Raw genomic sequence first — 26,756 nt, 5'->3', positions numbered from 1 at the left:
CGCTCTCTTATCAGCTCATTTGAAATAAAGCAACCTGATATATTTCATTTCTTTTTTCTTAACCATATTTATGGCTGCAAAAACTGTTTTCAAAACCTGCGAGATTTTAACTGCTTTTCACTGCTATTATTAAGCCCCTCAAAGGAGCACAGCTATTTCTCATTATCTCCAAATCAGGGTACAGGACCAAAGGTGGGCTGTTTTGTACACACGCATAGCTACTTCCTCCCTTACTTATCTTGCCAATTACAGTGCGAAACATCACATACTTCTCTATGCTATGCCATTAAAGGAAAACGCCAGCAAAAGTTAAAGGGGTACTTTGCCCCTAAACATCTTATCCCCCATCCAAAGGATAGGGGATAGGATGTCTGATCACTGTGCTGGGGACCCCCGCAATCTCTCCTGCAGCACCCCCATTCACCCCCGTTCATTGCTCTGTGGCTGATGGCGGGCAATACAGGGGCCGGAGTATCGTGACGTCAGGGCCCCGCCCCTTCGTGATGTAACCTAGCCCCTATCCACATGATAGGGGATAAGTAGCTGATTGCAGGGGCGCTCAGTGAGGAGTGTGTGTGTGCTCCATTCATTTCTATGGAAGTGCCGAAAAGAGTACTGCACTCGGGCATCATCGCGCGCTCCCATAGAAATTAATTCAGCATGTGCTGTCTACCGGTAGACATTGCGCACACCTCACTGAGAGTGGGGGTCCCATCCTGGAGATCGTAGGGGGTCCCAGTGGTCAGACCAACCGTGATCAGCTACTTATTCCCTATCCTGTGGAGAGGGGATAAGTTATATTTTGCTGAAGTTCTCCATTAAATAGTTCTGGTGAAAATGTACTGAACAGACTTGTTTGTTTGACTAGACAGTAATGATGTATACACCTGAATTCGACAGGTTTTGGGTGTAGAATATATAGACTCTCTACTTTCTGATTCACACAGATGCCCTAGTGTTATCTCCTTGTCTACAGAAGAAATATAGTCAGGACCAGATTTCAGGAGATCCGGCCCATAAACCAGTAGATCTAGTTGTAACTAGTATAACCGTCATTATTGTAAGAAGTTAGACATACAGCCCTCTTCAGTCCTAATGGCATGGACATTCTTCAGACTACAATGGTAATAACGCACTACATATGCCTTTTACTTTTGAAACCCCCTCTAATACCCTGGAATTTTTGTATATCGGAAACCAACTGCTATAAATACCCTTTTGCTCTTTAAAAGGGCAACTCCACTGACCAGCGTTCGAAACATTTATTTCCGAACGCCATGTGCGCTCTGCGGGGGTCAGCCACGCCCCCTTGTGCCGTCAGGCAATGCCCACTCAATGCACGTTCATGGGAGGGGGACAGTCGCAACACCCTCTCCCTTAGATGTGTAATGAGGGGGCAGGGCCTGACATCACGAGGGGGCGTGACCGACTCCCACAGCACGCACACAGCGTTCGGAACTAAATGTTCTGAATGCTGGCCAGTGGAGTACCCCTTTAAAGGGTACCTCTCATCAAAAAAACTTTTGATATATTATAGATTAATGTATGCAGAATAACTTTACAATTGCATGTTATTAAAAAATATGCTTCTTTCTATTTAATTTTCCACTTTGAAGAAATGACCACTAGGGGTCTCCCTACCAGTCCTGGCAGCAAGCATTTCAGACTCATGCTGGAGTCCTAAACACTACGAGCTGCCAGTCTGCTTTGTTCACAAAGGAGAACACTCAGAGCTGCCAGCCTGCTTTGTTCACAGCCTGTTTGGCTGGGAACAAAGCAGGCTGGCAGCTCTGAGTGTTTAGGACTCCAGCATGAGTCAGAAATGCTTGCTGACAGGACTGATCGGGAAAAATACAATAGAAAGAATCATATTTTTCATTAACATGCTATTGGAAAGTTATTCAATATTCATTAATTTAAAATATATCAAAAGTTTATTTGATGAGAGGTACCCTTTAATAGTTGCTATCCAATTCCGACTAAAAGAGCTGCGACACATGGCTAGCTTCTTTCTCTATGACTCAGCAGTGATAATTCTTTTTTAGAACAAGCTCAGGACCATACAAGCCGCCTTATATTAAGAGGTCATCCAGAGGAAATTCTACATAGTGCGTATTTAAAGGTTTAATCCCAAAATCAACTTTCTCTACTAAAAAACAAAAAAAAATGCTGTGCTACCTAGAAACATGTTGAACAATTTGCCTTCTCCTTTAGCATTTCACCATGATCAAGTTTTATTTAGAATTACTATCACAAAATATTGTTTTTTAATTGAAAATGATCTGGAGCGTGCAAATATTACAGTGCATGAGCTGTTTATCGCATTTAGAAGAAGTAAAAATGTAAAAGGTTTCCTAGTCCGCAGTGGATATTAAGAATTTGATGCTTCCTGTAATTGGTTACAAAATTGTGTCCCCAATGGAAATCGTAAATGTGGCACCTGTAATTGTGTACTTATCCTATTAAAGGGGTACTCCGGTGGAAAACTTATTTTTTTTAAATTTATTTATTTATTTATTTTTTAAATCAACTGGTGCCAGAAAGTTAAACAGATTTGTAAATTACTTCTATTCAAAATACTTAATCCTTCCAGTACTTATTATTATTATGTATACTACAGAGAAAATTATTTTCTTTTGGGATTTCTTTGTCAGACGAGATCAGGTGTCAGCAGAGAGCACTGTGGTCGTGACAAAAGAGAAATACAAAAAGAAAAGAACTTTCTCTGTAGTATACAGCTGCTAATAAGTACTGGAAGTATTAAGAATTTTTTATGGAAGTAATTTTCAAATCTGTTTAATTTTCTGGCATCAGTTGATTTTTAAAAATAAAAAAAAATGTTTTTCCACAGGAATACCCCTTTAGCAGAGTGGTTTGGAACATTAACCATTTCATTTATTGTAAAATGAGTTGTCTGTGTGTTGCTTTGTCCATGCGGACACTACACTGTAGGAAAGACTATTCCTCCCCACCAATATTCGTGTAAGGGGACATCTTTGTTTAGTAACTACTGGTACTGGAACCTCCCCCGCTGTGGTTCGCTGGAATAGGATGAGTTACTGCTGAGGCTCGCTGGTTACTCAAAACTCAACACAAGGAAAATGCAGGTTTAAAGGGGTGCTCCACTGGCCAGCATTCGGAACTAAATGTTCCGAACGCTGTTTTCGCGCTGCGAGGGTCGGTCACGCTCCTCGTGACATCACGGCCACGCCCACTCAATGCAAGTCTATGGGAGGGGACTTGACGACCTTCACTCCCCCTCCCATAGACTTGCGTTGAGGGGGCATGGCCGCGACCTCAGCATGTTTCTCATTCAGATAAGCGGTGCCACTTTCACAGCCTATGTTTCTCACACTAAAGCCAGCCATGCCAGCTTTTCAGATATCCTTCCCCATGAACATGCCCGCACCTCATCTAAGCCTGACTATGTCAGTAGAGAGCTGGGGAATAAACTGCTGTCAGTCATCCCTGCGGTGGGTTCTCTCCCTTGGGAACAAAGCATTAGATGTTTCCGCTCCCACCTTTGTGAGCTCTCCGCAGCGCTGGAGGCTCTGAGTGTGAAGCGTGACAACCACGATACTCCGGCCCTGTGGTTGTCAAACTTCAGGGTACGATCACACGAGCGGACCCACAGCGTATTTTACGCTGCAGATCCGCCGCTGTAGGACTGCTGCAAGGTGGCTTTACATGTGCCTGCTCGGAGCGGCAATACGCTGCTACAAGCAGACACACTGCATGCGCGGTGTACTCGCACACATCCCGGTCGCTCCCCCTGCTCCATGAGCTAGGCCGAGAGCTGCCGCGATGCGCGAGTATACTACGCATGCGCGCTGCGACTTGCACATTGCAGTGTGTCTGATCGTAGCAGCGTATTGCCACTCCGGGCAGGCACATGTAAAGCCACCATGCAGGGGTCCTTCAGCGGTGGATCTGCAGAGTAAAACATGCTGTGGGTCCGCTCGTGTGAACGTACCCTTACACTCGGAGCCTCCAGCACTGCGGAGAGCTCACAAAGGTGGGTGCGGAATGACAGATTGCGGGGGTCCCCAGCGATGGACCCCCATGATCATACATCTGATCTTCTATCCTTTGGATAGGGGATAAGATGTATTAGGGCCGGAGTACCCCTTTAAAGTGTAGGGTTTTCTTCCCAGAAAATTCACATGATTTCCAGAGTGGTTTTCAGAAAAGACGAGTGATTTTGTATGAAATGTAGGGAACACACCCCTTTTTCCGAAAACAACGCCCATTTTGTAGTTTTTATTTTTTCACTCAGAGTGATTCAGATTCTGTCGAGTTTTTCTCTTTTAGGCACAAAACTTATTAGGCACAAAACCCGACAAAAAGAGTGTGAATCCTGTTAGTAAATGAGGGCCAGTGTTTCTTTATAATGTATGGCCAGCTCTATCTAGTGTAATACTGCCGTCTACACAAGAATAAAAGCCAATAGCTCTCCTGACCTCCCTATACACATAAATGTTCTGCACGGCTGGATCTTCATGTTTCCGCTATGGGAGAGAAGAAGTAAGCCCTAGACAGATATCTCTGCCGCCAGCTTATCTCTCCCAGAACAATAGGGTCAGGCGGTAAAAATTCAACACACCTGACCCTTCTCTCCACTGACATCATCTGTCGGGAGGCTGCCATACACCTTAGACGGTGGAGGATTTAGCTGACTTTTTTTGTAAGGTTATGGGTACAATAAAGGGGTACTCCGGTGGGGAAAAAAAGTCAATCAACTGGTGGCAGAAAGTTAAACAGATTTGTAAATGACTTCTATTGGAAAATCTTAATCCTTCCAGTAGTTATCAGCTGCTGTATAATACAGAGGAAGTTCTTTTCTTTTTGAATTTCTTTGCTGTCTGACCACAGTGCTCTCTGCTGACACCTCTCTCCATGTCAGGAACTGTCCAGAGTAGGAGCAAATCCCCATAGCAAACCTAACCTGCTCCGGACAGTTCCTGACATGGACAGAGGTGTCAGCAGAAAGAACTGTGGTCAGACAGAAAAGAAATTCAAAAAGAAAAGAACTTCCTCTGTAGTATACAGCAGCTGATAAGTAGTGGAAGGATAAAGATTTTTTAATAGAAGTAATTTACAAATCTGTTTAACTTTCTGGCACCAGTTGATTTAAAAAAAATAAAAAATTCCACCGGAGTAACCCTTTAAAGGTCCTTATACTCTTTGGACTAAAAGTGTCCATACTCCTTAGACTAAAGGTGCCAATAAACCGTACACTTCAGTCGGCTGAACACAGGCTAGTTTGTCAGGTTAAGCCTAAAGTGTCTACTGACTCTCTCCCAACAGATGATGCGTGTTAGATTTTTGTTGTCTCACTCTATTCTTCTAAGACACCGACTCAGCTCTGCTACACGGCAGGAAGGTTTTACGTCTGAAGGATAAAGGAGTTTCGGATGATGGAGTTTTGGAGGAGGGAGTTGCGGCTTACACCTGACGGAGATTGGTCCAAGGGAGGAGGCAGGACGCTGTCTCAGACACAGCTGTGTTGGTCCTTTAAACACTCAGCCAATCATGTTATCCTCACCTCAGGGTGCTTGTGGGATATAACATCATCTGATACAGTTCGGACTCTTTTTGCATGGTGCTTGTTTCAGTATAATGAAGGTTAGGGGAAAAAAAAGATATCCTGTCATGTCCACAACAACTGGTGCCCAGTTCAGGTATTTAACCTGCCGCTACAAGCGTTGGCGCACGCCATTGAGATTGCCCTCTTCTACTTTGTCCATTGTTGACTATCAAGCGTCAACATCATCAAGCCTGTTCGCATTAGCACCTATATTGGGCATCACGCCATAACAAGGCGCAGGGCATTCTTTCAGAAATGGAGCAGCTTCAGTGGCTTCCAGGTGGGGGCTCCGTCCCTCATTTGCAGAAGTTGGGTAGGTGGTAATCTGTTTGCTTCTATTAAGATTAAAGAGGTACTCAGCCCCCAGACATCTTATCCCCTATCCAAAGGACCCTGAAATCTATGCTGCAGCACCCCAGACATCCAGTGCACGGAGTGAACTTCGCTCCGTGCCGGATGATTGGCGATGCGGAAAAAGGCTCGTGCCGTCACGGCCACACCCCCTCAATGCAACTCTAAGGGAGGGGGCGTGACGTTTCGAGCCTCTGGCGCTGCACCCAATGCTCTAAACGAATGCCGGGAGCGGCAGGGAGATCGCGGGGGGTCCCATGTGATGAGACCCCTGCAATCAGACATCTTATCCCCTATCCTTTGGATAGGGATTAGATGTCTAGGGGAAGAGTACCCCTTTAAGTCTGAGTTGGCTATATCAATTAGGAATCTGGCATCTCGATATATATTTTTGCCACAATGAACTATATAACTCACCTACAGCATACACAAAGGCACAGAAGCCGGCACTGGCTCACCGGATGTTACGGATCTGAGACTGTAGCGGAGCTCGAGCGGTGCTGCAGGTTTATGGGACACTAAACACTTAACCGCGGTGCTCATCCATATAAATCCAGCATAGGAAATCAGAAGATAAAGAAAGCAGGAGGCACTCGTCGTTTTAACGGTGCAAGTGTATCTTCTTTATTTCAGGGGCATTTAAAATGCTTCGGCAGGGCGCCGGACAGCAGTCAAACAGGAGCCATGGATGTTATAGCTATTACACGCCACACGCGGCACTTCATCATACAGGCCGTGTGTGGCGTGTAATAGCTATAACATTCATGGCTCCTGTTTGACTGCTGTCCGGCACCCTGCCGAAGCATTTTAAATGCCCCTGAAATAAAGAAGATACACTTGCACCGTTAAAATCGCGAGTGCCTCCTGGTTTCTTTATCTTGTGATATAACTCCCCTATGTTGTTACAAGTCGAATAGGATAGATACGGGTACTGTCGGAGATTATACACAAACATTAATGGAAGGCTTATAAAGTGTTTTTATGCGAGGGTCCTATTGATGGTTTATACGGGGGCAGGGCTTTTACTTCTTTGTCGGCATTCACTGCTGATCCCGCCCTCCCAGACCCCCCTTTTTTTAACCCTATTACTTTTTTTTTCTATTCATTGATATGCTCCCTTTCAGGCACACCTAACGGCAAGGCCAAGGCACACCTCGGGTTGAATAGGTTAAATACGGACACTGTCAGAGGTTATACACGACCATAAATTGTATAGAGTAAATGAATCTGCAAATCATCATAATCCATTATTCATTTTTTATTTGTACAAAAGTAAATACAGAGCTTCCAGAGTATGTCAGTAAGGAGGAAAACCGAGCAATGTATTATCTTCTATGAGCCGTAATAAAGTGATTAGTGCATTAGCTCATCCTGTTGAGATCTCTACACAGGTACTTCAAGCAGATAGTGAAATCAGCAAGAGCAAACGGAACAACCGGCTCAGCCGAGGACAATGCGGATGACTTCTTAGGATGCCTTAACATCTCCATTAACGTAAGTAAACAGGAAGGGATTAATCACCGCTGCTAGAACCAGAGCCGCCGGTGTAGGATTGACTCATCCTGTAATATCGCAAACTGAGGTGCAGATTTATTACGGTATATTTATCAGTTCTTAAAATTAGAAACACAGAAAATAGTAGAATATCTACAAACTAATAAAACCCTCTACAAAATCCCATTTGTAATGACTCCCATCATATACCACTGACATTGTATAAGGCTCTATCTGCTTTAGATGTACTATTTCTTAAATTTACATTTAAATCCTATTAATCCTTCCTTTAATAATCTAAAAAAAGGTAATAATCTAACAGAGAGTTACAATATAATATAGAATTTTACAAAACCCAAACCAGAAGACTTAGGGCAGAGACTTAGGGCAGGGACTCCTGAAAAAGCTGTCACAGTAGACAGCGAAACACGTGGGGTTCGTCAATCCCTTGGAGTACCCATCTATCCTCATTTGTTTAATAGCACAAGAAGGGTATTTTGATTGGTATAATGCACTTATGATTTTTATGCTTTTCAGTTTTTAAATTTATATATACTTTTTTCTTTTTTTGCTTTTGTCATTTGTTGCACCATTAGGCAGAGCTTAGTTTAGATATTGCATTTCCAAACTAAATATTTTTTATACTTTATTGGATGCATATTTAGGCCCTTTACTGCTGTGATTTGAATATAGAGGGGACTTATTTTTCCCTACCCGGCTGTTCACATATGTTTTATATATCATACAGTAAAATGAATTATGGATATATATATATATATATATATATATATATATATATATATATATATATATATAACAAGACAGCATTAATACAAGTGGTTGTCAGAGTGGGAGAAATGGTTTAGAAAAAAATAAAAATTAAAAAATAAAAGGTTTATGAAGTACGGTAAGGGATTGGTCAATGTCCAGTGACATGACATGTAAAGTACCTAGGTAAATGTCAAAAATGTAAATCATGGCTTTCAGTTTAACTCAAAAGAGGTAATTGGGGAGATGGTCAGTGCAACAACCATGACACAACCAAATGACTGCTCAATGCCTAATGTAATGTATCATTAGTGTTGAGCGCGAATGTTTGAATTGAGAATTTTTACAGCGAATACCGGCACTAAGCAATTTTGCGAATATTGAAAATATAGCGATATATATTCGTTATGACGAATATTCGTTTTTTTTGATCATCCCTCCTTGCTTCCAGCTTGTGGTAGAAAAAACTATGCGAATATCGGCACTTCCAGAATACACTGATCCCTCCCTTCTTTTAGCTTGTGGGCCAATAATAAGGATGCAAATACAGTTGTCAGAGGTTAGCAACATCCCTAGCAACCAATAGGAAAGTAGTTAGTTGAAATATATAATCGCGCATGCTCACTTTGCGAATTTCATTACGAATTTCACATGGAAAAAAAGGGAACGAATATGCGAAATTCGTGAATAGGACAAATATTCAACCATATATTCGGGAAATATCGCAAATTCGAATATGGCCTATGCCGCTCATCACTATGTATCATGTGGCTTGAATAGGGAAATTAAAGGGGTACTCTTTTTTTTTACTATTTTTACTATTTTTTTTTTAATCAACTGGTGCCAGAAAGTTAAACAGATTTGTAAATTACTTCTATTTAAAAATCTTAATCCTTCCAGTACTTATCAGCTGCTGTATGCTTCACATGAAGTTCTTTTCTTTTTTAAATTTCCTTTCTGTCTGACCACAGTGCTCTGGGCTGACACCTCTGTCCATGCCAGGAACAGTCCTGAGCAGGAGAGGTTTGCTATGGGGATTTGCTCTTACTCTGGTTAGTTCCTGACATAGACAGAGGTGTCAGCAGAGAGCACTGTGGTCAGACAGAAAAGAAATTAAAAAAGAAAAGAACTTCCTGTGTCATATACAGCAGCTGAAAAGTACTGGAAGGATTAAGGTTTTTAAATAGAAGTAATTTACAAATCTCTTTAACTTTCTGGCACCAGTTGATTTAAAAAAAAAAAAAAATTCCACCTTTAAGTAAAGTAGCCTTTATTGTTCTATTTTCTTTCTTTAGTTTCATGTGCATCAAATATAGCTAACCAGATGAATATTGTTTATTTTGCTTTTATATGTCTGTTTTGTTTTTGTTTTTTGTTTTTTTACTTAAAGGAGATCCCTGTGGGAGGAGTAGATAAATGGTTTAAATTGGAACCAAGAACAAGTTCTTCAAAGGTTCAAGGAGACTGCCACCTCATAATAAAGCTAATCACAAACCAGGTAAGCATGCCGGGCCTATAAGAAAGTGAAATGCATTTATGACCGCCCACGGGTCTGACAGCTATTAGTTCGGGTCATCAGACCAGCAGTCGGGCCAGGCTTATACATGAAAATAAGTCTATATTAGGCTAGTCTGAACCCAGCCTAACTTCATAACCTTTAGTATCATGTAGTATAGAACCAGCTGCAATGGTAGAATCTGTCACTACAGGAGACGGCACTTCATGTGTGTCCTTCTGTTGTCAAAAATTCCCAGATTATATAAATTGAAAACACGAAAGCTTCCAATGTGAAATACAGAATCTCTTCAGTTTCTCACAAGACAGATTTTATTGTACACAAAATCCCACTTTAACTGGGAGTGGATTTGTGGAAAGGTCTGTGTTAGGAAGGTTACTTTGGTGGGTTTTTATTTTAGTAGTACTGCACTTAAAGGGGTATTCTGCTGCTCAGCGTTTGGAACTAACTGTTCCGAACGCTGGAGCTGGGAGCTCGTGACATCATAGCCCCGCCCCCTCATGACGTCACGCCCCGTCCCCTCAATGCAAGTCAATGGGAGGGGGCGTGACGGCTGTCACGCCCCCTCCCATAGACTTGTATTGAGGGGACAGGGCGTGAGGTCATGAGGGGGCAGGGCTATGATGTCACGAGCTCCCGACTCCAGCGTACGGAACAGTTTGTTCCAAATGATGAGATAAAATGAGATAAAATGTGATATCTCCTCCTATACATATTTCTTTGCATTACCTTTAATGTCAATTTTTACTTATAGTTGTATATAAAGTTTATGAGAGTATATTCAGCTACTGGTGGTTAAAATATATACTTTGAGGCATAAATGATTATTTGTAATTCCCTCAACCAGGCCCAATTTGGACTGGCTGGCCAGAGAATAAGGATCTTCTGGTGGTCACGTCTATTCTCTGTTGGTTGATTCTCAAATAACGTATTTTGACCTTATCAATAGATGAAGGGTAAACACTAAGAATCATCTCCTTTGGTGGGTCCAAGGAACCCCAGTTCAAAACCAACTCACCATTGAGTACATAACTATAGGGCTATGCTCACACTGTCATCAGTGACTCCATTTAGAGTCCAATCAGATTTGAGGGTAAAAAAAGAGTCACATGTTATAAAACTCAATAGACTTTATTATAAGTTGGTGGGGTCCAACAGACGGTGGTGGTATTCCACATGCAGAAGATCTGGCTATGCATCATGGTTTCTGTTATTGACTCTGTTCACACCTTGGTAGGGGTTTCCATTATATGATAACAACCACCATATTTTTATATTGGCAATAATAATCACCTATTGCCTATTCTGTCATGAAATGCGTTATGTCACCTAGTATGTAACCTACAGTCTTGTGTGTGCGCCATCAAAGCCATGACATATTACCACCATATTACAACTGTGAATACTCCAAATATAGATAGAACAGAAATGAGAGCCACATCATATTTACTGTTTGCTCGACACATACAAAGGTTTGCAGGAAAATCATTTGAGTGGAAACATGAATAACACATGTTATTCATCAGACCAGCTAAAAAGCTTTATCACAGAAGAATCTGTCTTTCCCATGAAGCTATTTCCACCAAGATTGACAAGAAAATGGTCTCATTGTAAGCATCGGTTCTTTGTGTTTATCCCAGGGGGTTACATAACTGTTTAATTAAATCATCCAGGCTTGTAGAATAGAGACCTTGACTCCAGGCCGCCATCTTTATGAAGAGCTTTATTAAAAGGGCAGGTCTTGTTTTCACTACAAAGATGTTTGTCACCATACCGCTACAATAAATATACAGAGCGTCCTAAAGTTGGTCATATATAAATGGCAGTGGTATTTAGACTTCTTCAATGTTTTTTATTTTGTATTCATTTTTTTTGAAGGACATTCACTGCAATTTTTTGTATTACTACAACAATAACATCAATCATTTTTTGTCCATAATGGAAAATCATACAATACAGTTTCCTGTTGTACTAGATTGGGGTACATGACAAGGTATGTTGTATCAGACATTGTATCATACTGGTACTACATCAAGAATCACTTGTAGTCTAGTGATGATCATTGAGCTTCTGCAGCAGTCTATGGTGGGATATAATACTGGAGAATATAATGTAAATCGCTGCCATTGTCTTCGTTGGTTGGGTCAACTTCACACTCTAGGGCACAGTATTGGTTGAATGATAGACCCTATTCCACGTTGACTATTATATCTTCTCCATAGGCGATATTAACCTGTAAAGGTTCATGGACGTTTTAACACATTAATGGTACAGCGCTAAGATTTCACAAATGAGCCCCCAAAATGTTTAACACTAATCTCCAAAAAGGAAGAGCAATCATCCTTCTACCCCACTTGATAGAAAGTAATGTGGCAGCAAAATCTAAAGAAGCAAGTTATGCAGATTTTTCTTATTTCCATTTTTTTTGCCCAAAGTTTGAAATTCCTCCATATATTTACTGAGCCTCCAATGCCCTCCCAAGCACAAGCTAAAGATGGCCATCAGAGTGTCTTCCCTAAATACCCCTTGGATTGCCAGATCCATATGGCCCCTAAACCAGACCATTTTATGCAGGGGTCAAGTCCTGGGAAAAAAAAGTGTGGGAACTCACCCAATATTTCCACTTAAGGGCCGATCCTGCAGGACTTCTGCTAGTGGGAACAATGTTCCTGCTGTGAAATAAGTGCAGGAACTCAGTTCCTAAGTGTTCATGCAGGACTTGAGCCCTGATTTCATGTCTTGCACTTAGACTCCTTTATTGTGTCTGAGCCATACTTTTGTAAGGGTAAAGCAGCCTTTCACAGGGTCAACCTTTCTTTTAGTACCACAGTGTAAGGGAAAAGCTTGCCTAAAGTAATATTACAAAAGGTAGCAAGAACATTACCAGGGTTGGAGAAGATAGGGTTTTAAGTGGGAACCCACTTAATTCTACATAGGCCAACTTTGATTATGTATTCATCCGACCTACCATAGTGGTCCAGGTTACAATATGGATTAATTCGAGGATGACTACTGTATGTTGAAAACTGCAGTTGAGATAATAAGTTATGGAAAACAAAAAAAATGAGGATATTAAAGATGGCTGTACACGTTCATACGATAGATGTAGGCCAAGCACTCATTTGGCCAACAGCAATCTTTCCTGATCTCGCCGTACACATGTAGGCTTGGCTTGGCCAGAGCATACACATGTTCTGAATAGAGAGGGGAGAGAAAGTTGCTGCCAGACACCTCTTGCGGTAGCTTAACAGGATCAAGTCCATTGATATCCAAGTTTGGAGGCCTCCATACATTTGATGTTCAGTCAAAATCAAAGGGTTCAGCCAACACATGTCTTGTATGCATGGCCAGCTTAATTTGTAAAAGGCTGTACATATAGAAGAACTACTTCTTGGCCTTGTACAGTACATACAATGCATAGAAAAATGGAGCCAAGCCATCCTGTTTAGTATTCATGGCATTTAATGTATTTTTTCCACCCAGAGATGAGTGGCAGCTGTACCCCCTCCTCTTTCTCTATGGGAATTTAATATGCTAGCCTGGCCATGCTGAACATGCCTGGTAGTGTAGGGGTCAGGTATGATAAATGCAGAATGACAATTACCTACTGTGTTTGCCTTGGATTTCCTGGTAATGCAAATGTTATTAGTGTATACAGATCACATATTAGTCTAACCCTGTATTACAACATGTTATTTTCCCCAAAGAGGCCTTGACAATACATGGCAGATATCACTGGGGGGGGGGGGGGTAGCTGTAATTTATGCATTTCATAAATAAATGTTGTTTTCTTTCCTTGGAATAAGCAATAATTAGAAATAATTTGTCTTTATCTGTGTCAGGATAAATTGTCATTGCGAGGAAATAATGATTGATGCCACCGTACAAGCATGTATGCTCTTGTTCCATTTGTAGCATCCTAAAACTGGGCTTGACGTGTGCATCAGTAGCATGAAGAATGCTCTTAATGATTTGATATACGAGTTAAATGTCTGATCTTCTCTTATTTTCCAAGGAAGCAAGGTCTCAGCTGTAATTCAATTCCACAAATATTAAAACAAATAGCAAGGTTTGAATATCTGAATTAACAAATGTGTTACAGAGAGACACGGTGCTGAGCAAGAAGGCATCTGGCGCAGTGATTCATGAAATGCTACTAACCCAGCTGCTACAGTATGAACACAAGCGGACGGAGGTGAGCAGTCATCAACATCATGTTTATGGAATTGGGATGTTTTCGGAGCAAAGTGACACACTAGGTTTAGAATTAAATGCCCTTGGTCGGAAGCTGTCATCCATACACATGTTATTGGCAGACCTTAAGATCACAAGTCATTTGGGGTTATAGTTTTTCTTTTGTCTCTTTTCTTAAAGTGTACCTGTCGTTTGCAAAAACTTTTTATATAATGTAGATAATACCATTATATGTACACTGCTCAAAAAAATAAAAGGAACACTAAGATAACACATCTGAATGAACTAATCATATGAAATACTTTCATCTTTACATAGTTGAATGTGCTGACAACAAAATCACACAAAAATTATCAATGGAAATCAAATTTATCAACCCATGGAGGTCTGGATATGGAGTCACACTCAAAATCAAAGTGGAAAACCACACTACAGGCTGATTCAACTTTGATGTAATGTCCCTAAAACAAGTAAAAATAAGGCTCAGTAGTGTGTGATGCCTCCACGTGCCCATACGACCTCCCTACAATGCCTGGGCATGCTCCTGATGAGGTGGCAGATGTTCTCCTGAGGGATGTCCTCCCAGACCTGGACTAAAGCATCCGCCAACTCCTGGACAATCTGTGGTGCAACGTGGCGTTGGTGGATGGAGCGAGACATGATGTCCCAGATGTGCTCAATTGGATTCAGGTCTGGGGAGCGGGCGGGACAGTCCATAGCATCAATGCCTTCCTCTTGCAGGAACTGCTGACACACTCCAGCCACATGAGGTCTAGCGTTATCTTGCATTAGGAGGAACCCAGGGCCAACCGCACCAGCATATGGTCTCACAAGGGGTCTGAGGATCTCATCTCGGTATCTAATGGCAGTCAGGCTACCTCTGGCAAGCACATGGAGGGCTGTGCGGCCCCCCAAAGAAATGCCACCCCACGCCATTACTGACCCACCGCCAAACTGGTCACGCTGGAGGATGTTGCAGGCAGCAGAACGTTCTCCACGGCGTCTCCAGACTCTGTCACATCTGTCAAATGTGCTCAGTGTGAACCTGCTTTAATCTTTGAAGAGCACAGGGCGCCAGTGGCAAATTTGCCAATCTTGGTGTTCTCTGGCAAATGCCAAACGTCCTGCACGGTATTGTGTTGTAAGCACAACCCACACCTGTGGATGTCAGGCCCTCATACCACCCTCATGGAGTCTGTTTCTGACTGTTTGAGTGGACACATGCACATTTGTGGCCTGCTGGTGTTCATTTTGCAGGGCTCTGGCAGTGCTCCCACTGCTCCTCCTTGCACAAAGGCGGAGGTAGCGGTCCTGCTGCTGGGTTGTTGCCCTCCTTCAGCCTCCTCCACGTCTCCTGATTTACTGGCCTGTCTCCTAGTAGCGCCTCCATGCTCTGAACACTACACTGACAGACACAGCAAGCCTTCTTGCCACAGCTCGCATTGATGTGCCATCTTGGATGAGCTGCACTACCTGAGCCACTTGTGTGGGTTGTAGACTCCGTCTCATGCTACCACTAGAGTGAAAGCACTGCCAGCATTCAAAAGTGACCAAAACATCAGCCAGGAAACATAGGAAATGAGAAGTGGTCTGTGGTCGCCACCTGCAAAACCACTCCTTTATTGGGGGTGTCTGGCTAATTGCCTATAATTTCTACCTGTTGTCTTTTCCTTTTGCACAACAGCATGTGAAATTGATTGTCAATCAGTGTTGCTTGCTGAGTGGACAGTGTGATTTCACAGAAGTGTGATTGACTTGGAGTTACATTGTGTTGTTTAAGTGTTCCCTTTATTTTTTTGAGCAGTGTATATTTGTAATATACATTGGTTATAAAATTTGTATATATTTGGATAATATACTATGCTATACTCTGTATGTGGAGACAAAATACAGGAAGTGAGGGAGGGACAAGCAGGGCTCTGTGCAGATTCCTGACTTGTCAGTTAGTCTGCTCTGCGAGCCAGGGGGCGGGTCACAGAGCCTCAGTGCACAGAGCCCTGCTTGTCCTCAGTGTACAGAGCCCTGCTTGTCCTCAGTGTACAGAGCCCTGCTTGTCCTCAGTCTACAGATCCCGGCTTGACCTCAGTGTACAGAGCCCTACTTGTCCTCAGTGAACGGAGCCCTGCTTGTCCTCAGTGAACGGAGCCCTGCTTGTCCTCAGTGTACAGAGCCCTGCTTGTCCTTAGTGTACAGAGCCCTGCTTGTCCTCAGTGCACAGAGCCCTGCTTGTCCTCAGTGCACAGAGCCCTGCTTGTCCTCAGTGCACAGAGCCTTGCTTGTCTTCAGCGTTCAGAACCCTGCTTGTCCTCAGTGTACAGAGCCCTGCTTTTCCTCAGTGTACAGACCCTGCTTGTCCTCAGTGTACAGAGCCCTGCTTGTCCTCAGTGCACAGAGCCCTGTCTGTCCTCATTGTACAGAGCCCTGCCTGTCCTCAGTGTACAGAGCCCTGCTTGTCCTCAGTATACAAAGTCAGCTTGTCCTCAGTGTACAGAGCCTTTCTTCTCCTCAGTATACAGAGCCGTGCTTGTCCTCACTGCACAGAGCCCTGCTTGTCCTCACTGCACAGAGCCCTGCTTGTCCTCAGTGCACAGAGCCCTGCTTGTCCTCAGTGCACAGAGCCCTGCTTGTCCTCAGTGTACAGAGCCCTGCTTGTCCTCAGTGTACAGAGCCCTGCTTGTCCTCACTGCACAGAGCCCTGCTTGTCCTCACTGCACAGAGCCCTGCTTGTCCTCACTGCACAGAGCCCTGCTTGTCCTCACTGCACAGAGCCCTGCTTGTCCTCACTGCACAGAGCCCTGCTTGTCCTCAGTGTGCAGAGCCCTGCTTGTCCTCAGTGTGCAGAGCCCTGCTTGTCCTCAGTGTACAGAGCCCTGCTTGTCCTCAGTGTACAGAGCCCTGCTTGTCCTCAGTGTACAGAGCCCTGCTTGTCCTCAGTGTACAGAGCCCTGCTTGTCCTCAGTATACAAAGTCAGCTTGTCCTCAGTGTACAGAGCCTTTCTTCTCAGTATACAGAGCCGTGCTTGTCCTCACTGCACAGAGCCCTGCTTGTCCTCAGTGCACAGAGCCCTGCTTGTCCTCAGTGCACAGAGCCCTGCTTGTCCTCAGTGTACAGAGCCCTGCTTGTCCTCAGTGCACAGAGCCCTGCTTGTCCTCACTGCACAGAGCCCTGCTTGTCCTCACTGCACAGAGCCCTGCTTGTCCTCAGTGTACAGAGCCCTGCTTGTCCTCAGTGTACAGAGCCCTGCTTGTCCTCAGTGTACAGAGCCCTGCTTGTCCTCAGTGTACAGAGCCCTGCTTGTCCTCAGTGTACAGAGCCCTGCTTGTCCTCGGTGTACAGAGCCCTGCTTGTCCTCAGTGTACAGAGCCCTGCTTGTCCTCATTGTACAGAGCCCTGCTTGTCCTCAGTATACAAAGTTCTGCTTCTCCTCAGTATACAGAGCCGTGCTTGTCCTCACTGCACAGAGCCCTGCTTGTCCTCACTGCACAAAGCCCTGCTTGTCCTCAGTGTACAAAGCCCTGCTTGTCCTCAGTGTACAGAGCCCTGCTTGTCCTCACTGCACAGAGCCCTGCTTGTCCTCACTGCACAGAGCCCTGCTTGTCCTCAGTGTACAGAGCCCTGCTTGTCCTCAGTGTACAGAGCCCTGCTTGTCCTCAGTGTACAGAGCCCTGCTTGTCCTCAGTGTACAAAGTCCTGCTTGTCCTCAGTGCACAGAGCCCTGCTTGTCCTCAGTGTACAGAGCCCTGCCTGTCCTCAGTGTACAGAGCCCTGCTTGTCCTCAGTGTACAGAGCCCTGCTTGTCCTCAGTATACAAAGTCAGCTTGTCCTCAGTGTACAGAGCCCTTCTTGTCCTCAGTATACAAAGTCAGCTTGTCCTCAGTGTACAGAGCCCTTCTTGTCCTCATTATACAAAGTCCTGCTTCTCCTCAGTATACAGAGCCGTGCTTGTCCTCACTGCACAGAGCCCTGCTTGTCCTCACTGCACAGAGCCCTGCTTGTCCTCAGTGCACAAAGCCCTGCTTGTCCTCAGTGTACAGAGCCCTGCTTGTCCTCAGTGTACAGAGCCCTTCTTGTCCTCACTGCACAGAGCCCTGCTTGTCCTCACTGCACAGAGCCCTGCTTGTCCTCACTGCACAGAGCCCTGCTTGTCCTCACTGCACAGAGCCCTGCTTGTCCTCACTGCACAGAGCCCTGCTTGTCCTCACTGCACAGAGCCCTGCTTGTCCTCAGTGTACAGAGCCCTGCTTGTCCTCAGTGTACAGAGCCCTGCTTGTCCTCATTGTACAGAGCCCTGCTTGTCCGCTTGATATTCATGGCTTTTTCTACAGACATTACTAATACTAGCACTCTAACCAATTAAATGATTGAAGGTGGCACTCAGGGCGCACTCATATGAGCACTGCAGTCTTTTCTTAAATTGGGGGAGATTTATCAAAACCTGTCCAGAGGAAAAGTTGCTGAGTTGCCCATAGCAACCAATCAGATCGCTTCTTTAATTTTTTAAAGGCCTTTTAAAAAATGAAAGAATCGATCTGATTGGTTGCTATGGGCAACTCAGCAACTTTGACAAATGTCCCCCAAAGACTATACCCAAATGCGCAAAAAAACAAAAAAAACGCAAATTGCTCAAAATCCAGACGAAGTGGTACCCGGTCTAGGAGTGTTTACTCAAACAGCAAACGTAAAAATTGGCCCATCGATTTCTATTTAAGAAGTGGACCCTTAGGGTGCGTTCACACTGAGGAACTGGAGAGGAATCCAAGCGCAAAAATTCTGCCGCAAAATTTACAATTTTTTTTGCACGAAATTCGCACAGTAATAATGCAGAAGAAATCTGCACGGAAAATATAGGGGGGAAACTGTATTTTTTTTTTTGCTGGACTACAACCACCAATTAAAATTTCCCTCTTCATCTTTTTTTATTTATATTTTTTCGCAAAAACGATTACGAGCTGAAATTTCTCTTCGAGCTGAAACTTCTACTCATGTATTCCACAAGAAGAATGGACATGTTCTTTCTTCTAGCGGAACGGAATTCCGCGAGTGGAATTCCGCGAGCGGAATTTACGCAGTGTGAACGGTGCAAAACGGAGTAAAATACATTGAAGTCAATGGCAAAACAGATGTTCATTATTTCTAAGCAGAGAATTCAGGAGGAATTACTCGAATAAACTCTTCTTGAATTACTCAGTGTGAGCGCACCCTTTAAGAGGTGCCACAAAGGCACGAACAGTGCTCATAGAGCAGTGTCTTCCAAATAGTGTGTCTCCAGCTGCTGCAAAACTACAACTCTCAGCATGCCTGGACAGCAGCTGTTATATTGAATATTACAGCTTCTTCCATTACTGTTTCCATTTTCCAATTTGTTGGCCACATATAAATATTATATCATATCACAGTTACTGCTGTAAACGATATAATTTTTGTTACTGAGTTATTTGTTGTCATTGTGATGTTTTAGGTTGAACTTTGGAATTGGAAGGGAGAAATGAGCAAGCATGCATACACAATAATGTCACATCACAGTATGCAGACTGACCTCTCCAGTCTACAACAGGCTGTCATGTAAGTATCTCATCTCATGTGAGGATGTGTGTGTGTGTGTATATATAGATAGATAGATAGATAGATAGATAGATAATATATTTTTTATTATCATTATTTTTTTATTTAGTAAATGGCACCTGTGTGAACTGTGTCAAATTACAACTAGTCCTATAGACAGTAAAGGTAGTGGCAGTGTGCTAATGTGACTGCTGCTTTATTCAGATGGGGGCTTAACTCCTTAAGGACTCAGCATTTTTCAGTTTTTGCATTTTCGTTTTTTCCTCCTTACCTTAAAAAAATCATAACCGTTTCAATTTTCCACCTAAAAATCCATATATGGCTTATTTTTTGCGCCACCAATTCTACTTTGCAGTGTCATTAGTCATTTTACCCAAAAATCCTTGGAAAAACGGGAAAAAAATCATTGTGTGACAAAATTTAAGAAAAAACACAATCTTGTAACTTTTGGGGGCTTCCGTTTCTACGCAGTGCATTTTTTTGTAAAAATGACACTTTATCTTAATTGTGTAGGTCCATACGGTTAAAATGATACCCTACTTATATAGGTTTGATTTTGTCGTACTTCTAGAAAAAATCATAACTATATGCAGAAAAATGTATACGTTTAAAAATGTCCTCTTCTGACCCCTATAACTTTTTAATTTTTCTGCTTACGGGTGGTATGAGGGCTAATTTTTTGCACTGTGATCTGACGTTATTATCGGTACCATTTTTGTTTTGATCTGAGTTTTTGATAGCTTTTTATTTATTTTTTTATCGTATAAAAAGTGACCCAAAAATACGCTATTTTGTACTTTGGAATTTTTTTTTACATGTACGCCATTGACCGTGCGGTTTAATTAACAATATTTTTATAGTTCGGACATTTACGCACGCGGCGATACCACATATGTTTATTTTTATTTACACTGTTTGTTTGTTTTAATGGGAAAAGGGGGGTGATTCAAACTTTTATTAGGGAAGGGGTTAAATCACATTTATTAACACTTTTTTTCACTTTTGTTTTTTTGCAGTGTTATAGGTCCCATAGGGGGCTATAACACAGCACACACTGATCTTTTACACTGATCACTGGCAAGTATTAACATGTCATTGATCAGTGTTAATAACATCTGCCCTAAGGGTAACAACATCTGCCCTTCATCACACCCCTCACCACTTGTCCTAACGCAGGGTAGGAACTGAAAAAAAAATGTCCTGCTCACTGGCCTAAAGGTGGCGCTGGTCCTGGCAGCCACTTAGAATAGTGAACTGCAGCTGCTGATTCGGCCAGGCTCTGCCATGAAAAATGTCCTTGGCCTTTGCATGTCCGGTATTTTTATTATAAATATACCGGCAGGGAGATGAAAATACCGGCCAGTTGTCAACCCTATTCTCAATAGAAAATATATTGATGGTATTAAAATGGTGAGAGCTAATATATACCAATAAATTAGATATACTGGCATACAAATATGAGGGATGGTGTGGCTTTATGAAGGAAAAGCTAGGTATGGCATTAAGGCGCAAAGTCATTTTCGGAGAACTCTGGATGAATAGTTAGTTGAGTGCTTCCTGCTTTGAACATTTATTTAGTTGGAAAGTATATCTTGTCTCAGTTCCAAAGGTCTTTTGTGGAGCTTTTATTAAAGTCAGTGAATGGCATCTAAAGTCGGGGAAAGAAAATGTCAGAGACCATTGATTCACATACTGCAGGGTTATGGCACATTCATCTAATCCTCTTTAAGAGCAAGCTTGATACTTATTGATCTGTGAACCTGAAGGGCTCTCACCATCTCTTACTAAACACTGTGGGGTTTTATTATTAGTCCTCAATCGGCCTTGCCACAAAATCTCAAGTAACTTTCATTAAAGAAATGGTATAATGGGAAGATTTACTGGGAATAGGGATGCTGGGAGTTGTAGTATTGCCACAGCTGGAGGCACCCTAGTGGGGAAACACTGCTCTACATAATAGTATCATGCAATTAACAATGTCATACACTACCTAAATAATAGTACCCGGACAGGCTGTCGGGGCATGCCGGGAACTGTAGTTTTGCAACAGCTGGAGGCACACTGGTTGGAAAACACTGACATAGGAGTAGGTTTTCTCTTCTATGGGATTGTCCAAAATAAGGATCATGGAGCTTGTTTTATTGTAGAAACAGTGCCTCTCTTATCGATGGGCTTTGTCATTAGGGTGTATTTACACATACAGAATCCTGCATATATTTGATGCACAGCATTTGAAGCTGCAGTTTTGAATTGGTGTTCAGTCATTTAGTTTACAATGAAATCTGCAGCTTCAAATCCTGCACATCAAATATGCGCAGGGTACAATACGTGTGAAATTACCCTAAGGGCAGGGTAACACGGGGCGCATCCGCAGCATATTTCACACTGCAGATGTGCCGACGGCAGTCACATAGGTACTGCAAAGTGAGCTCCTGGCTGTGACTAGGTAACTCTGTGTGTCTGCTCATAGTGGCCGATTTCTACAGCGGGACTGCAGAGCGAGCTCCCGGATGCAGCCAAGTACCTCTGTGTGTCTGCTCGTAGTGGCGGATTCCTGTAAAATATCTGCTGCTACGAGCAGAAACACAAAGCTACCTAATGGCAGCCGAGAGCTTACTCTGCAGTCCCTATGTGACTGCCATCAAGGCATCCGCATTGTGAAATACACTGAGGATGCGCCCCTGCCCTTAGCGTGCGTTCACTTTAGCAGAATTTGCTGCCCATTGACTTCAACGGGTACCAAAATCTGATACAGCAAATCTGCAGCAGAAAATATACATGTGTGTCTGGACCCTTAAAGGGGTACTCCACCCCTAGACATCTTGGGGATAAAATGTCTGATCGCGGGGGTCCAGCCACTGGGGACCCCCGCGATCTTCCTGCTGCACCCGACGTTGGTTTATAGCGTCGAGTGCAGCATCGGAGGCTTGTGACGTCACGGCCACGCCCCCCCCCCCCCCCCAATGCAAGTCTGTGAGGGGGGTGTGACGGCCGTCATGCCCCCCTTAATAAAAACTTGCATTGAGGGGTCGTGGCTGGGACTTCACGAGCAGGGCGTGACCGTGACATCACGAGCCTCTGCCCCGCATTGCCAGTCATCCTACACGGAGCAAAGTTTGCTCCGTACACCAGATGTCTGGGGTGCTGCAGCCAAGATCGGGGAGCCCCCAGCAGCGGGACCCCCACGATCAGACATCTTATCCCCCATCCTTTGGATAAATGATAAGATGTCTAGGTGTGGAGTACCCCTTTAAAGGGAAATAAAAACTCATGAAAAAGCGATCCCGCATCTCCTACTAATGTGATCCTGTGACATGTCCTATTATAAAATTTTAAGATTTGGAGACTCGCTTAAAGTTAGCTCAGTAGAAACCAACATGTCCTTCCTATTACCAGACTGAACTGACTTTACTTTCTCTTGAAAAGAAAATGGGAGGCGTTCAGCAAACATCACCAAGAGCACCCACTGAACTACAGCTACCTACTTGGACTTCTTAAGAACATTGAAGAACAGTGGGATCCTGCCGCATGTACAAGAGAACTGGTATGATCTATATGTAAATGTATCTATCTATTTATCTATCTATCTATCTATCTCATATCTATCTATACATATATATATTTATCGCTCTTTCTCTTATCTATCTAGTATCTATCTCCTATCTATCTTTCTTTTAATTTGTTTGTTTATTTATTTATATATTTGTTTGTTTATTTATTATCTATCCATTTTCATGACCTTTAACCCCCTTAAGGACGCAGGGTTTTTCCGTTTTTGCACTTTCGTTTTTTCCTCTTTACCTTTTGGAAATCATAACCCTTTCAATTTTACACATAAAAATCCACATGATGGCTTGTTTTTTGCACAACCAATTCAAATTTGTAATGACATCAGTCATTTTACCCCAAAATCTACTGCGAAACCCCCCCAAAAAATCATTGTGCGACAAAATTTAAGAAAAAACACCAAAATTTTGTAACTTTTGGGCGCTTCCTATTCAACACAGTACATTTTTCGGTAAAAATGACACCTTATCTTTATTCTGTAGGTCCATACGATTAAAATGATATCCTACTTATATAGGTTTGATTTTGTCGTACTTCTGAAAAAAATCATAACTACATGCGCAAAAATTTATATGTTTAAAAATGTCCTTTTCTGCCCCAATAACTTTTTATTTTTCCGCGTATGGGGCGGTATGAGGGCTCATTTTTTGCGTCGTGATCTGAAGTTTTTAGCGGTACCATTTTTGTATTGATCGGACTTTTTGATCACTTTTTATTCATTCTTTTCATGATATAAAAAGTGACCAAAAATACGATATTTTGGACTTTGGAATTTTTTTGCGCATTCGCCATTGACCGTGCAGTTTAATTAACAATATATTTTTATAGTTCGGACATTTACGCACGCGGCGATACCACATATATTTATTTTTATTATGGTTACATATTTTTATATGGAATTTGGGAAAAGGGGGGTGAGTTAAACTTTTAATAAGGAAGATGTTAAAGGGTGTTTTTTTTTTTACTTTTTATTCAACTTTTTTTTTTTTTTTACACTTTTAGTCCCCTTAGGGGACTTTTAGGAGGAATCATTAGATTCCTCATACAGATTAATGTGGTTTCATAGAACCACATTGATCTGTGTGCTCTACGCTCGATTGATAAAGCCTGGTCCTGCCAGGTTTTATCATTCTCAGCGCGTGTGCCGGCAGTGAAGGAGAGGTAAGCCCTCAGGCTACCTCAGAAGTGGACCACCAGGGATGGTTTAAATGTCCCTTTAGACGACGCTGTCAACTTTGACAGCAGCGATCTAAAGGGTTAATAGCCATCTGTGGCTATTGGCGCAGGCTTGAGTCGGGAGCCCACATCATACACCGCTTGCCGTCTCAGGAAGAGTCAGCTTGTCCTTAGTCGGCAACCGGTTAAAGGAAAGCGGTCACCCGTTCACCCGCACTATAACTCGATACACCGGGTTATAGTGCAGGTGAACAGGAGACCGATGTAGGGTCTCAGACTGCTATACCTACCTGTAGTCCGGAGCCCCAATCCTCCAAAGGTCCCCCTCTTCCAGCGCTGACTTGCGCTTTGAGGTGGGCCTGCCGGATGGATTTAAATATTCATAAGCGCTGTTTACATGAGCGCTTGTGCCTACTGAGCGCTCATCTGACCGGCGCTTATGAATATTTAAATATAGCTGGCGGGCCCTCCTCCAGAGCGCAAGTCAGTGCTGGAAGAAGGGGACCTTTGAAGGATTGGGGCCCCAGACTGCAGGTAGGTATAGCAGTCTGAGACCCCGGTGTATCGGGATATAGTGCGGGGGAACTGGTGACCGTTTTCCTTTAAAGTCATGTAAAGGACCTTGAAGGTCATGCTCACCCCTTCCTTGTCTATAATATCATATTTGTGTACTGCACATTAGCAAGATTGGCTATAGACAATTCCAGCAAGTTCTGGATCCGAGATCAGTCCGGCATCTTAAATTGATTTGTGACTTGTTAGGAAGTTCACAACCAAATCACACATGTTTCTGAAGCGTCACGTATTGGGTACACACAGACATGCGGAGCATGACTGGAATCTCTATGTATTGATTTATCCCCTGCTGGGCCTATATTTATTTCTGTTTAGTTTGTTTTTCTTGCCTCTGTCAAGTATTTGGCCAGAAAAAGAACAATGTTATCCGGACCGGAAAAAACGGCAGAAATCATGACACTTTATTATATCACTCTTACATTTTAGCATTTTTAATAATTGCAGCTTATTGAAAGAGGAAATGGAAAACCGTGAGATAAGGGACACATTTAATTACCGAAATAGAAGCTTTTACATTCTGTGGTATAATTTAGTTATGTTTTATTGGCCAAAAACTGAGATGTTTTGCTGTATCTTCTTGTACCAGTAATCATTTTTATGATATTAAATTGAAGAAAAAGTATCAAAAAGTGGGGCTTTTGTTAAGCTACTTATTAAATATTCTGTATATGGATACAAAAAAAAGAGAGATTGTTAGTAGTAGTGAGGGGGGGATACCTTTCGTCAAACTGCCCACTGGAAGTAAAGTGACAGGTGCCACGACCCTTTGCTAACAGAGCCTCACTAGGCCATGCCCCCTTCCCATCACTAGGCCACGCCCCTTCCCTGCATAGCTTCTCCCCCCTTTCTCACACATTCACGCATGTAGTCTCCTAAATGGATCTGAATCTTTATAATGTGGGGCCCCCCCAACCCGAGTAATATGTAAACATGTCTCAACAAGTCTGCGTAGCCAGTAATGTATAATTTTATAAATTTTATAAGGCTTTATTAATAGAAGTAATCATATATTCAAACACGTTTCAATAAATTGGTTCTACATTTATGGGGATAAATACATTTTGTAAAGTTATTAAAACATATCAAAATAGTAGCTCTCACAAAAAAAATCCCACAGGCTGAGCAGTCTCTTGACTGTCACTTAAATACATTCCAGCTGTTGTTAATTACAGAACGGGGCTCATAGTATAACAGAAATATGTCATGGTATACATTTCATAGTAAAAAGTAGGGATGTTCCGATACCATTTTTTTAAGACCGAGTACAAGTACCGATACTTTAATTCTAGTACTCGCTGATACCAATTACAAGTACTTTTATTTTAAAGGGAATCTGACCCCAGGGTGACGCGGTTTCTGGGGCTGCTTACCGTATGATATGTGGGTCCTTGTTGTGTACAATAGAGGCTGCTGCTGTAGTATGAGCCAAGATTTCTCTCTTCTCCATTGGGCAGAACAGGGAATTTGCATTGGCGGCGAAACTGATGTCTCCGGAGCAATTGCTCTGGTGATCACATGGTGAGCAGCGGTAGAAACCGGGTCACCTGACCTATCTACATATAAATTCAAGTTAGTGCAGATGACTGCTGTAAGATTGCCTTTAATAGTAGGGAGTATAGATAAGGGCAGACATTAGTAGCAGCCCCCCTGTAGCCAGTAGGACCCCCCCCCTTGTAGCCAGCAGACCCCCCCCCCCCTTGTAGATAGCAGGACCCCCTTGTAGAGGGCAGGGCCCCCTTGTAGATAGCAGGACCCCCATTGTAGCCAGCAGGACCCCCCCTTGTAGATAGCAGGACCCCCCCTTGTAGCCTGCAGGACCCCCCCTTGTAGCCTGCAGGACCCCCCTTGTAGCCAGCAGGACCCCCCCCCCCTTGTAGTTTCTCACATGCACCTGTCCGGTGTCGCCGCTCTGCAGCCCCGTACTCATCACTGCAGCTGTCCCGTTCTGCCGTCCGCATCATGGC

At 43.1% G+C, this 26,756-nt stretch overlaps 1 protein-coding gene across 3 annotated transcripts in view; it reads left to right on the top strand.

The window, feature by feature from the left end:
• Nucleotides 1-26,756, top strand: part of BAIAP3 (BAI1 associated protein 3) — a 353,458-nt gene that overhangs the window by 254,643 nt on the left and 72,059 nt on the right. For all 3 annotated transcript variants that reach the window (XM_056536555.1, XM_056536554.1, XM_056536557.1), the window contains 5 exons: nt 7,330-7,432; nt 9,591-9,698; nt 13,819-13,911; nt 19,370-19,473; nt 22,900-23,017. In XM_056536555.1, coding sequence (XP_056392530.1) covers nt 7,330-7,432; nt 9,591-9,698; nt 13,819-13,911; nt 19,370-19,473; nt 22,900-23,017 — 526 coding nt within the window. The remainder of the gene's footprint in view (nt 1-7,329; nt 7,433-9,590; nt 9,699-13,818; nt 13,912-19,369; nt 19,474-22,899; nt 23,018-26,756) is intronic.

Source organism: Hyla sarda, chromosome 8, assembly GCF_029499605.1.
Source record: "Hyla sarda isolate aHylSar1 chromosome 8, aHylSar1.hap1, whole genome shotgun sequence".
In the NCBI taxonomy this organism is placed as follows: Eukaryota; Metazoa; Chordata; class Amphibia; order Anura; family Hylidae; genus Hyla; species Hyla sarda.
The sequence above is the reverse complement of the archived record's forward strand: the minus strand, read 5'-3'. Positions and strand labels throughout refer to the sequence as shown.